Source organism: Alligator mississippiensis, chromosome 1 (assembly GCF_030867095.1).
Source record: "Alligator mississippiensis isolate rAllMis1 chromosome 1, rAllMis1, whole genome shotgun sequence".
Lineage (NCBI taxonomy): Eukaryota > Metazoa > Chordata > Crocodylia > Alligatoridae > Alligator > Alligator mississippiensis.
Genome location: NC_081824.1, coordinates 289,990,429 through 290,006,700, shown reverse-complemented (window position 1 = coordinate 290,006,700; position 16,272 = coordinate 289,990,429). Strand labels below are relative to the sequence as shown.

At 44.1% G+C, this 16,272-nt stretch overlaps 1 protein-coding gene across 1 annotated transcript in view; it reads left to right on the top strand.

Annotated features, from left to right (window-relative positions):
• Nucleotides 1-16,272, top strand: part of GRIK1 (glutamate ionotropic receptor kainate type subunit 1) — a 252,425-nt gene that overhangs the window by 217,987 nt on the left and 18,166 nt on the right. Inside the window, exons 13-14 of the mRNA XM_019476375.2 lie at nucleotides 2,182-2,399; nucleotides 14,089-14,314. Of these exons, the coding sequence (XP_019331920.1) occupies nucleotides 2,182-2,399; nucleotides 14,089-14,314 (444 nt within the window). The remainder of the gene's footprint in view (nucleotides 1-2,181; nucleotides 2,400-14,088; nucleotides 14,315-16,272) is intronic.

Genomic DNA, 16,272 nt, shown 5'->3' with positions numbered 1-16,272 from the left:
CCTAATCCTGTGAGAAGCTGAGCCCCACTCAACTCCCTCTTTACCTGATAGGACAGAGGAGGGTACTCAGCAGCTCACATTATAATCCTTGCTTATAAACACTTAATGGCAAGTTAAAACTTACTGTCCTGAGTTTAATTAGGTTAAAGATTTTCTGTTTCTTTTACACAACTAATTTTTTTTAACTGGAGCTTTAGAATTTAGCCACAATTCTGCTTCCATCTTTTATCATGTACATGTAATGATCAGGCTGCACTAACAGATTTAGGTAGGTTTCTACAGTCTCTGAAATTCAGCTAGCTATTACTGTGTCTATATATTAAAATTAGGTATTGAATTAGTGTCTAACTACCAAATATATAGTCTATAGCACTTGGGGCTTTTAAAAAAAAAATACCACCACCACCAAGTTCTGAATAAGCATTCTTAGCAGCCTGTTTTTATGTTTGCTGTGTAACATAGAGTTTAAAAATAAACAGAAAACATCCTGAGTGGTGAACATGCCTTCCCCCCCACCACCATGTTTCACTATTAAAACAAAATCTAGTCTAATAAAGCACCAAGACAAACACAAATAACAAATGGAAATCTGGATGAAGCTACAGCTCTTGACATGAGAAATTTAGGATTCTGAAAATTAAATAAGAGACTTCATTTTTAGGCTGTTGGCTTAGTTTAAGATCTGTACAAAGGCTACACGAGGTCGAGTGTCTGTTCTTGTGGTTTGGTACCTCTATCAGCCCATTCAAAGCCTCAGGCTATGATTGGCTCTGACCTTTAACCGAGATGTGTATATATTTATAGAAAAAACCCTAAAAAAGCTCACATTGTTTGACAAGTTATTACTCTTCCAGTCTCAGTCCAAAAATCACAGATTTTTATCCCAAAAATCACAAAACATTTTATGCCAAAAATCTTCCAGCCTCTTAAATACCTTTAGTGACACATTTAGAGCATTTACATAAATCATAATGTGGCTTCAAAGACACAATATTTCAACAACAAACTTGTCTCCAATATACAGAATGAATATTGGATCTGGATCCTATTCTGTACATTCTTTGCCCCCTCCCATGGCCTGCCCTGCATTTGCAATAACTTAAGCATCTGCTTATGTCCATCCTCATTCCACAAAACAATTGGCAAGTCTTTAAGGTTGATATTAAACTGAAGCCAATGGGATAAAAGCACATGCTTAAGAACTTTCCTGAATCAGAGCTGAGTCTTACCCATCTATTGAAATCAGTGGGGTTGTGTACAGTGTAAATCAGCATAAAATTTGGCCCATAACGTTAGAGAAATAGTAAGCTGCCAAGTGAGACCTAATTTCAATCTTCCTAATCCATTCACATGCCATTAAAATAATATGATAAAAATCAAATTATTCCTGTATTTCCCCAGCTGGCTGTTGCCCTAGCATCCTATTTGTGTTGCTTTTTTCTTCTGACAAAAACAAGTCCCTATATTTACTAATGTGTGGTGTGCAGTAAGATATTTCTAAACTCTTACTCATCCATGTAGCCACTAAACTGGGATGAATTGCTAGTCATAAACTTGCATTACAGTATAGAAATAAAGATAGGACTGTATATTCCCTTGAACGCCCACAAATTTTAAAACCTAAATTATAAAGAAACTTTTCAGATTTTGATCCTGCTATTCATATAAAGTACTACTACTGTTACATGACAACTATGATTGCACTGTATTGCTCATATGAGTGACAACTGCAAAACTGTACCTAGATGTGTAAATAAGAGGTGCAAGACAAATATATTGTTTTAGGCATTTCTTCTACTTGGTAGGTGAGGTATGATCTGAGATGAAAGTTGCCAAAGAAACATTGTTATAATACTATTAACAAGCATTTAAGATGGAGATAAATATCTAGTACGGCCTGCTAGGAACCTAGAAGGCTAACACCAGTCACTATTAGCTCAGGTCATAATGGGGTTTAGACCCAAGAATAACCATGTTGTTTGTTATGTATCATGGCCTACATTCCCTTCACAGTGTGTTCCCAGTATAAATGTTAACTATACATCTGTGAGATTATTGTACAAAGCCATGTTATTATTCTATGGATCATAAATGTACTATGTTCCTAAAACTAATCTACAACATAAGAAGAAGCTTCATTCAACATGTTTTAATATGATTGTTTTGATGATATTGCAACAGGATCAGAGCTGATGCCCAAGGCTCTTTCCACCAGAATAGTTGGAGGAATATGGTGGTTTTTTACCTTAATCATAATCTCATCATACACTGCAAATCTGGCTGCTTTCCTGACAGTAGAGAGAATGGAATCTCCCATTGATTCTGCTGATGATTTGGCAAAGCAAACCAAGATAGAATATGGGGCTGTTCGAGATGGATCAACGATGACTTTCTTCAAGGTAAGATGGTGCCTCCCACTTTTGTACTGCCAGATTTGTGACCTTTCTTTAATGAATTCAGGAGCATGAAGTAGAATGTGAAAATTTGACAACGTGTTTGGTAAAATTTACAAAATCACTAACCACTAAAGGATCCCCAAGATTCTTTCTGGCAATCAGCTGGGAAGTAGCACAATTGGTATTACTATCTGGTGCTCAATCTTTTTCTGTGCCCTGGAACCCACTTCCCCCTTAGAATAGTGTCCCATTGCACTGGGAAGTCCCTGATATAACTTGGCTCCCAGATCTGTACAATCTGGGGACTAACTTCCTGTTTCTTTTGTTGAGAGGCAAATCCATACCCTGGATAAAAAGGGGCAACTGGAAAAAGAGCCTCAGCAGCAATTTTAATCACAGGTTTTTGTTAGGAGGAGGCTCTTTGGTTCACAGTTTATTACAAGAAATTAGCTGTGGTTACTTCAGAAGGTTGAGTTCATACAGAAAAGAGAGAGAGAGAGAGAGAGAGAGAAATTAAAAAGTGTTTTCTAATGCTAGTTGCCTTTTTAGATAACTACATTATTTTTTGTAATATGAGTATTAATCATGTATAAAATTAGTCAATCCTATCTAACCTCAAGACAACAAGATATAAACATGGGAAACACAAAAGAAATCCCTGTGACTATATATTAAATTATCAACTTAATTGGTGCCTTAGTAGGAAACTCAGGGACTGAATGGGCCATGGGAAGTATTAAGATCATGGTTCTTATTATAATATCTGAGCATTTTTCATAGACAGTCAACAAACCTGAAGAAAGCAGCACTTGCAAGGAGGATGAGATGCCCTGAGATGCCCTGCTTTACATATGGAAAAATAGTCCTTCCTATAGAGGGTGGGGTCACACTAATAGTATGCAACAGGGTGAGAGAGGGGGCAACAGAGGGATTCCAAATTGTTTAGATTCCCATTTGGTGATGTTTGCCAGATATTTAAAGCTCGTGAAGAAACAAGAATAATTGTAAATGGGAAAGAAAGGAGACTCTCAGCTGTTGGAGTAAAGAGGAAGTTGAAATATATTCAATGTAGTGGCTTACCATGACTTGAAAAAGTTAGCACAGAGAGAAACTGCACATAATGAGCACTATCATCTATTTTATTCAGGTGGGCTGCACTAACCTGTCATTGTGGTAGATTTCCATTAGCATCTTGGCCTTTTAGCTAAGAACAAGCATTTTTGGCACCAAGAGGAGGGTGTCAGGGCTGGCTCTGGCCCTCCCAGTGCTAGCCTGGTATTACAGTGCCTCCAGTTCTGGTGCCACTTCTTACCTACCTGGGTTTTTTTAAGGCCAAAAAAAGGTTCCCATGAGCATGTTTGCCCAATTTGGGCCTTGTGTTTTATAGTTATGCTCATTGTTGGCTACATTTAATCAACTTCATAGTTGGTTTCTGTTGCTGAGCACATGCTACTTTTGGCAAATGTTTAATGACATTGTATTTAATGAAGTTTCCTTATATACAAATATAAAATGAGGGACTTTTAAAACCTCATCTTGTATTCAAGTAAATATGGTATCTGTGGTAGAGCTGGCAGCTGAACCCTGGAGCATTTTTACACATGCTCCAGGGGTAGGAGGGGAGGGGCACTTTAATTATAAAGCCACTCTAATTGAAATACCACAGTGTCTCATATGTCAGAGTCCCCATGCTTTAAAATGGTGGCAGAGATATATCTACACACATACCTGCAAAGGAAATTAGGAGTTCTCAGTATAGACATTTGGATCATCCATTAAAACTGGTAATTTGCAACAAGGATGCTGTAGTATTTTGCTCAAGTTTATATAGCTACCCCTGCTCTAAGTAGCTAAAAGTAAATTTCCTTATTAATGCCCCTTCATAGTTTCCATTATCGCCAGGGAGTAGTGTCTGTGTGCCTGAAGAAAATAATATATGATTTTTCAAAGCCTCACTATGTAGCTGGTATTTGAAATGACAGGATGACATTTCCATTAAGATATTTTAGGAGACAACGATTAAGAGAGGCCTAAGAGAGCCATCACAAAGTAACTAGAGTAATTTGTATTTTAATAAGAAATGCCTAATGGCCTGCATAGCACTATGTGGTCCCATTTGAGACACCCCTGTAAAAATCCTTGGCCTAATGTTTCCTCATTGGCCAAGGAATATCATGGTGAAAGATGAGTCAACAAGAGATCAAAATCTGCTCTGTACCAGCAAAACTAACTGTGGGCACATCTACTAGGGACGCTTAACTGCACAGGAACATAGTTTAATATGCAATAAGCATGCATATTTACACATGTGCATGCTTACTGCACAGTAAAAACCCCTAATTGCAAATAAATTTAATACCTGCAAATGCAAATGCAGGTATCACATTTACTTGCAATTCAAAATACACATGAAGATGTGAGCTGGGAGCAACATTGCTCCTGGGACAGCCCTGCCATTAGGGGGCCAGCCTCAGGCTAGCCCCAGGTCTCTAGGCTGGGAGCCTCTCTTGCCCCAGGGCTGAGCTGCCTCTATGGAAGCTCCTTCCTCAGGCCTTTAAAAGGCTGCAGGCACGCAGAGCCCTGGGGCACATCAGCAGGGAGCCTGAGGGTATCTCCCTGGGCAGGCCACAGGCTAGCTGCCCCAGCCTGCCTGTACCCTGGCACCACTGCTTGGCACTACAGTGCTGCTTGGCTGCCAGGCCCACAGGCTGCTCCAGGCTGCTCCAGTCTGCTGCAACCAGGCCTGCCAGCCCCCAGTCCCAGCTGCAGGCAGCTTCTGGCTGCCAGGGCCAGCTGCACCTGCCTGCAGGCCACTGGCTGCAGGTACTGAGGTTCATTGCCTCTTGCACATGGCTGCCACTCCCAAGCTGGGCCCCTGCGCTGGGTGCTGCAGGCAGCTGCCTAGGGCCAGCAGCACAGGGACATCCCCATGGCCCAGATGCCTAGAAAGCCAGCACAGGACCCATGATGGTGATGTCCTTGCCAGCACCTATAGCCATACCCATGCCTGCCATCCAGGGTCCCAACTAGTTGCAGGAGGAGACTGGTGACCTCATAGTGCTATGGGGCAAAGACAGACCATAACAGAGCAGAGCTGCCAGCCATACCAGCCTCAGCCACATGGGTGGGTAAGGCCCACATTGAGGGTAGGGAACTCCCTGCCCCACTTCTCTGCCTGGCCCACCCGCATTCCCCTGGCCCCAGGTTCCCCCTGCCCCTCCCCACAGCATACAGAATGGTGGGAGACAGTGCAAAACTTTATTGAGCAGCCTATGCCCCCATAGGTAGGAACAGACAGGTGGGAACAGGCATCTCACACACAGAGAAATGTGTTGATGCTGGCAGCGATGTCCTCCTTGGCTGTAGGTGGGCAGGGACATGTATCACAGCCACAGCTAGCCCTCCAGGTGGTAGTGGAGGTCTCAGGTCAGCCCAGGCTTGCCCCCCGTACCATTGAAGCTCAGGGTCCCATGCCAGGTCTGCCTGGGGCACCAGCACCATCAGCTGCAGCAGTGCATAATAGGTCGGACACCCTCCAGTCCACACAAACAGCTCCTCATGAACCACCTGTGACATGACTCACAGTGTCAGTGCATGGTGGGCCTGGTCCTAGGGCACCTCTCTGGGGAGATCCCCTGTGGGGAAGGCAGGGATGCAGGGAGGTCCTTTTCCCAGTCATCCGGGAGCCCATTACCCCCTGAGCTTGGGTGCCTTGGGCTTGATGGAAGCACAGGAGATAGGATAGCCTGCAGGAAGAGTGGGGAGCAGCAGGGCCTGGACCCATAGCAGCAGGTGTTATCAGGAACCTGGCCTGTCCCACTGTGGAAGCCGGGGAAGCCAGTGGGGACAGGGGGCTCGGTCAGCGGCCACCTGGGCCCAGTGCCTGCCTAGCTGACTTACCATCGTTCCTGGGCACCCATACATGCCCAACCCCAAATCTGAGGCTGGGTAGAAAACAGCCCCAGTACAGAGCATCTAATCTCTGAAATGTTGCAAATTCACACAAACAACTTTTCTTATGGCTCTAAAGGGCCTGCAGGTACATTCAGGGCAGAGGCTGCACTTGACAGCCAGGATGAAGCCTCAAGGTTGCTGCTACTCACAGCCAGTGCCCTATGGATGTGCTGACCTCACCAGATGAGGACCCTGAACAGGTCTCTCTTCCTGGACCACCTGGTCATTGTGTCAGAGGACCAGCTGGCAGATGCTTGGGCCTGGTGGGCAGAGGACATGGCTCACCAGGACAGGTGGTGGGTGGAGGATGTCACCCATGAGGACACGTGGGACAGGGCAGACCAGGAGTTCCAGGCGCAGCTCCTGACCCTGGAGTGCGAGTGGGTGAAAGCACTGTGGGAGCAGAATACCATCCTAGCCTGAACAGTGAATGCCACAGATAATGACTACCAGGTGCTGGACACCATTTTGGCCCTGGCAGTCACCTTCATGCCACACACTGCCCAGCCCCTAATCCTAGCCCCACCTACCCCCCACAGGTGTGGAGCTGGAGCTGCCTTCAGTGGGGCTAGAACCACATGCCAGCCCTGCTGATCCTGGACACTGGCTGCCAGAGGGGCAGTCACTTACACCAGGAGATCACCGGCCACCATTGCCCCGGGCAAGTTCCCTGTCCATTCCAATCACCATGGTGTGTACACCCAAGGGGATATGACCAAAGGCTAGGGTGCCAGCTGCCTATCCCCAGGCTCTTCCCCTAGGCACCCCCACCCCATGGCCTCCCACTCCAGGATGGCCCACAAAGGACATTGTACTTAATTTTCATGGAGAAGAAAGTTTTTTATTGTTGGTGAGATTGCCTTTTGATGAAGGCTGCTGGCAGCTCTAGCCAGAGCCTGAAGTTCCCTCTGGCAGTGGCAGAGGCCCATTCCTGGGCCCTAGGATGCAGGAGCAGATTGGAAGCAAAACTGCATCTACACATGCAGGAAAGCAGTTGTAGTAAGTAGTAAACCAGAAGTAAACTGGTGCCACAGCAAATGCACATGTAAATGTGTCCTGAATTATTCAGCTTGCTAAAAAAAGTCAGAACAAGTTGCCCAAAGTACCTTCAAGTTTTGCATTGACTTTTTGTGCCATTAATAACTGAGACTAGTATTTTGCAAACACAAAAAAGCTGGGTTTTTTTTAGCATCTACACATCTAATGGATACCTAAATACGGCAAAATTTGCCCACAGTTACTAGTGCTAGAAACTGTATACGGTTACACAAATACAAGCAGAAGAATGCTATACCTAGTTTCAGTACAAAATGGATATAGATTACTTGTCAGAGCAAAGGTGACATGGTAAAAAATACATGAACAATTTAATTTATTACATTTATATCACTGGCATATGTGTACTGTTATGTATTACAGCAGAGGATCCCAGCAAGATCATAGCTTTATTGTGTTAGGTGCTGTATAAAAGGATAGTGAAGTCAGTCTGTGCCCTGAAGACCTTACAGCCTAAACCACGGGTGGGCAATTACTTTGGGCGGAGGGCCACTTACTGAGTTTTCGCAAGCCATCAAGGGCTGCGTGATAGGCAGCCAGGGGCAGATAAATATTAATTTTCTAAATTTTGTAGGGGCCTTGTGGGCTGGATAGAATAGCCTGGCAGGCCACATGTGGACTGTGGGCTGCATTTTCTCCACCCCGAGTCCTAAACAAAGAAAACAAAAGGAATGAAAGGAAAATAGAATTATGCAGAAGTGAAGTCACTAGCCTATGCTCACACAATAGATTATATGTAATGGATAAATTGGACCTTTGGATGTATGAAATATACACTATATACGCCCTGGAGACATGAATCTGTCTCTTATTGCTGTAAAGTACTGTGCATGTATCTGATATAAATAATTTCATGCTTAAAAGCTATTTCAAAGAAATATTAAGGTAGCAAATTCAAAAGCTCAAATGATAGGAAATGTCAGCATTAAGGTTTCCTGTGAGATCTTAATTAGGTCCCCTTGTGTGTGCACCAACAGTCTAAGATAATTGGGTTCAATGTAAGCATACAAAAGGAGACATATGAAAAAGCCTAGCCCTTTTGAGACATGTGACTTTGTGAGATGTGGTTGAACACAGTGGGTTTCCAGGAGGCTGTCTCATTTCAGTCCAGACAGTGGGAAATGGTATCAGGTCTAATGGTCTCTGGGAGCCCCAAATGTTAATGAAAAGTCAGTGGAGACATTTAGATACATCCCTTGATTATGATGCTATTACAGTTAGGGAGTCAGAGCAGCTGGCTTCTGGTGGCATGCATCATACTACCATAGAAAAGTATCTTGTGAACGCCCCTCCAACCCCCACATCCTGCTCCATAGAAGTGATGCAGTAATTAGGGATGTCAGTCATGGTCACAGAAATAAAGTCAAGGTAACAATGAGACTAGATCTTCATGCAGCAACCCCTAGTCCCTTAGGAGTTTAGTTCTGAGTGGCTGCATCAACACAAGATGCTTACTGTGCAGCAGACTAATTTGCTGCAAAGTAAAGCATCACCATTTACACGTGCATGGATCCTGGAGTCACAGACTTCTAAGTAGCCCATCTCTGTTGGGAGCAGAGAAGAAAGCCATCAGAAAGTCGGACAGAGTCTGAAACATGCTGGAGTTCCATTGGAATGTTGGCAAGATTTAATTCTCTCTATGATATATATCAGTCTTGCCAAATTTTCAAATTCTGATGAAAACTTGTCATTTGAATTCTGACCAGCTCTGTTTCTAGTAATTCTATTGATTGTTTTGTTTTCTTGCTCTTTTTTGGCTCATTTATCAGAATGGATTTTAGTAGATTTCACAATATGAAGTTTGCCAAATTCTGCCTTCTAGTGTGCATACACTGCTCCTCTGAAATCACAAAGAGCCCTTCATCAGCATCCAAAGGGCAGAATTTAGCATTTCACCTTTAGTGTAGAAATGGGAATTAGCAAGGCAGAAAGTTAAATCCATTCTTTCAATCTTATTTGAATACAGAATACGTGATTCCAATAAGCTTGATAGACTGGTCTCATACTCACCTATAAATATTACTGGATCAGTTTGAAAGACTGTAAAATGGCACGTACAATTTAACCTTCTTAAAAGGTTAGCCATGTTCTATGATGTGACAAGCTTGAGTGTAGAATTAGAAGAAATCAGAACTGCCAAACTTCAAAGGTAAAGAAATTTCTTATAACAGTTTAACAGATGCACAGCTGGGATACAGTTTAACAGATACACAGTGGTTCTCAGGTGGGGTGCTGTGAGAACCTGCCAGGTTGCTGTGACACTGATGCCAGTGACACTGCTGCAGGGTGAAATTTCCTTGCACACCTTGGTTTTCAGGAGGCACGTGGGGCTCAACTGAGAAGGAGCTGCAGCACAGGTGCCGCCACACATCTGCCTATATTACATTATACAACCCCTGATCTGGTGACACAGACACTAGGGTAAGCTGCTGGAAGGTCAAGAGTTTGAGGCCATAGAAGAAGCATTCAGGGTGCAGCCACATTAGCTTGCAATGAATCTTCAAATTCTGATAAATGCCATGTCACAAGGACATGAGAAAGGAAAGGGATTACATTATACAGATGCTCCACTTCTAATTTAGCTGCTTCTTGCTTCTAGGCACAAGCCAAACCCAGAAGAGCTAAAACAGCTAAAACATTTTATTATGCAGGCAGGCATAGATGACACATAGGTGGACCACAGGGGGCACTTGCCTCCCCTGAGATTGGTCCTCACTGGCTGAGGAGTGGGGAGTGATAGCCGGTGCTTCCCCTGAGATTGTGGAGGTGCCGAGAAAACCACCAGTGGCACTTCCAGGTTTGCTGCCAGCACTTTTGGTTTGCCACCAATGGTGATCAGCCACTGAAGGACACCCGTGCCCCTTCCACCCCACCCACTCTGGTCAGCGATCGGCTGCTGGTACCCCCCGCCAAGGATCAGGAGGCACTAGTTGCCTATGCAGGCAGGCGCACTGGTTCTGCTGCAGCTCTCCTCAGTTTGGCTCCTTTGTGCTTCCTGAACACAGAGGTATGCAGGCCAATTTCACCTCAAGGTGACACTGGCAACCTGGAGACAGATGCTGCTACTGCCAAATAAAACAGCCCTGCATGCCTCCGTGTTCAGAAGGCACTTAGGACCCAAACTGGGAAGAGCTGCAGCAGAGCCAGTGCACCTGCCTGCATAATATAAGACAGGCACTGAGCCTTTGGCTCCAATGTGCCTCCTGAAAACAGAGCCACCGGGGACTGTCCCACCTGCCCTTTGTGCCTCGTTTTTCAGGAGACACTGTATTGGGTCAGACCGGGAAGGGCTGGAGCAACAGTGTACACTCCTGCCACAACTTCTTCTTGCTCTGGCTCTGCAGATCCACCTGATCACAGCAGCAGTGCCAGTAGGGTTCTGTGATAGGACCCAACCCTCAAAGCTGGCCATGTTACCCCCCTAGTGGCTCCACTTACCCTACCTCACTCCCAAACCCTCCTAATCTCCTTCCTTTCACTTGCCATGCCTTGATTGCCTGGGGAGGCTGTTCTCAAAGGGCCAGAGTAGCTCCCTCTGGTGGCTTCCTTCTAAACATGGTCTCACCAGCTCTGGACCCTTGGGCATTCTTCTTTAGAGCCCTAGCCTTATTGTCCCTAGGCCCAACCTGCTGGTCCTCAGCATACCTTAAGGGCTTTAATCCTGGCTTCCAGCTGTCCCCATCTTCCACACCCATGCAGGTGTCATTCAATTCAGTTTCATGGGGCCTCCTGGCCCAACCAATGAACTTGGCCCCTCAGGGCTTAAAGCCTTGTTTTGGCTTCAGCCTTCCTGGCCCTAGACCTTTTTCTCTAGCTGAGACACCCCCCTTCACCCCCCAGCCCTGGCCCACTAGCTTGGACTCCACCTACTTAGTCTCAGCCCTTGCCTCCTTCCCTGCCCAGAGCAGATCTTACAATACAGAGCATCCCAGGCACCTCAATGTGTGGCCTGCAAACTGCCCCCAAAGCCACAACCCACTCCTCAGATTAAACTAAATGCAAACACTAGCAAACCACCGTAAACTAAAAAGTTTGAACCCTACTTCAGTCTGGGTCTTTAAGCTGTTGTATTGCTTTGCTCCATGCCAGCTTTTTGGACACCTGTTTATGTTAGCAACTTCTTTTCCCAAAGCCTGCAGGCAGACATTTTTCTCTTTCCAGAGGTCTGTGCCCTTCTGCCCTTGCCAGCCCAGGGCCCAGGGTTTATGCCCTCAGGCTCTGCCTCTTCTGCTGAGATGTTTCCCTGTTTGGCCACAGGTATGCCTCCTTGACTCCTGGAGCAGCCTCTGTCTAGCAGTCAGCTTTTTCCTGCTGCCCCCTCCTTTGAAGTAACATGAGCCCTTGCTTCCTGTTATAGGCAAATATAATTATAACAATCTAATCAACTAATAACTAATTAACATTGTGATTTTGTTTATATTATAATATTCAGAATTCATTTATATTCATTTTTTAAATAGGATGCTGCAAATTTTGAAGAGTTGTGGAGAAGTGCCTTGAATCTAAAAAGGCTGAGAGCCTCTGAGCTAGGAAGTCTATATATCATATACATTCCTTATAGTATGATAATAATAACTATAAACTAGCTGAGTACAGTGACCAAAAATAATAGTCATAATGACATTATAACATTATATTCAAATGAAGGAAATGAGACAGTATTATCTTAATTTGTAACAACCTTCATAGAAACTGTAGATAAGATCATAAGTCCAAGTCTGGAAAAGGCCCCAAGACCTGAACAGTACTAAAACATTTAAGCTACCATTGGAATAACTCTGGAAACAGTTGCCGAAATAATGAACCAGCTAATTTTGCTAAAATATCACCTGGCGCTCAGTGTCACTGAGTGAAACATGAAACAATATACAAAAAATATTTTTTGATGTAGCCAGAGATTCCTAACAAAGGTATCCATAAGTACTAGGGCTCTGCAAAGCTTTGGGCAATAATTCAGTTTGGAGGAGATTCGGCCTGATTCGGTGGCCGAATCTCCGAATCCAAATTGAATCAGGGGACCAATTTAAAGGTCCGAATCAATTCAAAACTCTTTGAATCTTCAGAAAAGATTTGGAGTGCTTTGATGATTCAGGCAGTCCCTGGTGGCTGCAGCAGGGAGCTGCAGCCGACTTCAGCTGGTAAGTACTAGGGGTGGGGAGGGGAGAGGGGACCATGGGGGGACCCCTGCCAGCCCCCCGATCGCTGCTCACTTTTTCAGCCCCCCCCTCCCCATGGCTGACCCCACCTGCTCCAGCTCCTGGTGCTTTAAAAAAAAGCCCTGGTGCTCACCGGGTGCTACTGGGAAGGGGGGGTGATCCCTGCTGCCCCCCACTGCCCCATGCTGCATGGGGGGCTATGCACGAGCCCCCAACCCCCCCCTCACTCCCTCAGGTCCCCCATGCATGCCCTGCCCGGGCCAGCTCCGACCCTTTAAGAAAAAAAAATGAGAAAAGCCCTGGGACACCACTTCCGCAGTGGCCTTGGGACTTCGGGGCTCATGCACAGCTCCCCACTTGGCATGGGGCAGCGTAAGAATGTTAGGACATAACCAATGCTTTGAGGGTAGATTGGAGCTTTAACCCAGAAGCTCATGTTGAGGCAATGTCTCACCGCTTCAGGTTTGCTCCAGGAGGGATTGCATTTAAGAAGGTTCAGTGCCTCTTGTCTTCAGTAAAAGGTGCCCGCTTCACTATCCTCAAGAGCTGTGAAATATGCTCCTCTGCACTGTGCCAAATTAGGTGGGGGAGGGGGAAGGAGAGGTAAAGCACCCATTCCAGTTTTTTTTTCTTTTTTCTTTTCCTTGTCCCTTCAGGGGAGTTAAGAGGGGAGCAATCCCTGTGCTCCCTCAGGATAAGCAATATGATTGTGTCTGGATCTTGTCAAAATATAGCATAGAGAAGAATATTACATTTCTTCCATTCTCCCAGGGAGGAGCTGGGTCCAGCCCTTTATATTATTACTAAGGTGAAGTTACTTGACAGTAAAGTTACTTCACAGTGCAAGACCTGAAGCTTATACATGAGCAAGGTTAGGGCCAAATACCCACTGCCACTGAAGTCAACCACAACGTTTCCCATGAGTTCGAGGAGAGAGATTGTAATCTTAAAAAGAATTGTGGTGAAAGGGAGAAGTAAAAATATATCAGGCCACCTTGGCTTTTAAGTTTCTGTTTCCATCTCCTGGTTTTTTCAAAGCTGACATCTAACCTGACTTCACTTCAAAGCTCATCAATTTTAGTTAAAGGTATCAATGCAAAAGAGCCAGTAGCTTGTTTGAAACTCTACGTTCTACCACTGCCCTTGCCAGAAATAATTGTCCCCCAAGATAAGAGAGTCCAAACACTTTGGTTAGTTGGGTTGTAAATTCACTGTAATCTATGCAATGTTTTAGACCTCATCTGAAAGAACTACACAGATTACATGTCAACACTGAAATTGCTCACACAACTGGGACAAGAGGAAGCAAGAAACCAGTTCACAGCCCACCACCCAGTGGAGAAGGAAATGGAAATAACATGGGAGGAAACCCTCTTTTCTGAGACTCTAAGTGCTGTGGGAAGCAATGGGATATCCAATCCAGTCCAGGAGTATTATTGGCACAATCCACAGCACAGGAGTTGGGGAATGTTTTGCAAGCACAGTTTGGCAACTGCCATCTTTCTGTCCTCATTTTCCCTCCTCAGAAATCCAAAATATCGACTTACGAGAAAATGTGGGCATTCATGAGCAGCAGGCAGCAGACTGCATTGGTGAAGAACAACGATGAGGGAATCCAGCGTGTGCTCACAACTGATTATGCCCTGCTGATGGAATCGACCAGCATAGAATACGTGACACAGAGAAACTGCAATCTCACTCAGATTGGAGGACTCATTGATTCCAAAGGCTATGGTGTTGGAACTCCTATTGGTAAGCCACATGAAAGTATAATTAGCGGTGAGCAGACTTCAAGAGGTACAGTGTAGATAATCATCAAGAAGTCTAGATACCTATTAGAAGGTTTGCCTAACATATGGGCACCCTCTTTTACCAAAATATTTCCCAGGAGATGCCTTCTTATCAAAGATCCAGCAATGACGTTCTTCTGTGGAGGCAAGAGGGTGACTGTTTTTTTTGTGTAAACAAGTGCAAAATCTAAGGAATGAAATATAGCTTTAGGAAGCAGTCAGATAGCCTGTGGCTCCTCTGGATGAAGATCTCATTCATAAGTGATTGGGAGTCTTACTCCAGCCTTGACTATTGCAAAAATGCACCAGTGAAACTCAGATTACGCTAAGAAAGGGCTGCTTATAGATAATTAGTGGAGTCATAATAAATGTTACAACTAAGCCTTGCCCTTCTCAGAAAGCTCCAGGAAAGGAGGGAGGAATGATCTTTCACTATATACGTCATCATGTGCCTCATAGGCAATTATTACATTTTGTAATGCAACATATAGCTCTATAAGCCACCAATGCAAGGTTCTGAGCCTACATTGAGAGTCTCTATGTTTTGAGTAGGGTACATTATAAAACCAATGCCCTTACTCCTGCTCATCAGCATCTGCTTTTTCATTGCCGTTTCTTGCTATTCCTAGTGTTCTTTTACATGTTGCTAATCATTCAAATTCAGATAATGTCCTTGTTTCCCTCCTAAAGTTGGGTTCTTCTGCAAAAGGTGTTGTGTGGCTAGTGCCATTCGAAATTAAACTCCTTCCCTGCCCTGTTCAGTCATGCAGTCATCGTTCGAAGGCCTCCTGTCAGCATAATTCCATTGACTTCAGTGGAATTAGCTACTGATTTACACTGATATTGTGGATAAAAGCTTTTGGCCCATTGAACTATTCCTGGGCAACCTCTGAGAGAGGCAGAACGTTGCACTCCAGCAACTTAAACTTTGCTTCATTATGCTATTGTGCACTTTAGCCAGTATTTCATTTAGACAATATTTTACATATATATATTTTTATTGCTTGTGTGAGAACAGTCTTCTCCCCCTCCAGAGAATGATACAAAAGTTTAAAAGCCCCCAAAGTAAAGATAAATGCATGGCAAAGAGTTTCATAGCTGTTATAAAGATGCCACACTTTAAACCAAGAACAATGAAGAACAGTTTAAACCAAGAACAATGAACGGGAACAGATGGTAATCCTCAGAGAGACTACATCTATTGGAAATACAGCTGTGCAATATATTTGTAAGATGTTTCTTGTATGTTGAATGTGCTTTTTTAAGAAAGATAGGTTAGGATTCAGTGAGGTAATTATATATATATCTATAATCCCCAACCATCTTGAGATAAACCATGTCAATGTAATAGAATAAATTTAAATTTAAAAAATGTAAAAAGTTTAAATATATTCATAAACAAGTTAAGCTGCAGAGACCCACTACACAGATAAAATCTGAGGAGGGAAGGGCTTTGTGGTCTTGTAGGATACAAAACAATCAGATTATAGCGCAATCAATTTTGCTTAAAATACCTTCTCAATATTTGAGGGACAGATTTTCAGCCAAAGCTGTACTCTTGTCTCCACTTGTGCATTCAGAAGAGTGCACGTGAACATGAATGCCTACACTTTGCAGGAGAACACACATGCCTGTGCACTGCAAAAATTCTAATGAATGCACCAAGTCTAAGCACAGACCTGTTCTTAGACAAATGGAAAAAAGGATTTAAAAAAAAAAAAGAATCCTTACATCTATCCAGGGACTTGCCTGATCTTTAACACCTTAGTATATGAGCAATTTCCATATGTTAAAAATGACAGTGTTTCTCTCTCTCTGTCTTTTCTCTCTTTCTCTCTCTACCTTTCCTATCACAAAGACAGAGGGTTCCTGGGGTTTTTGGTGTGGTGATTCCATTTGTTTTTTATGAATGCATGAGAC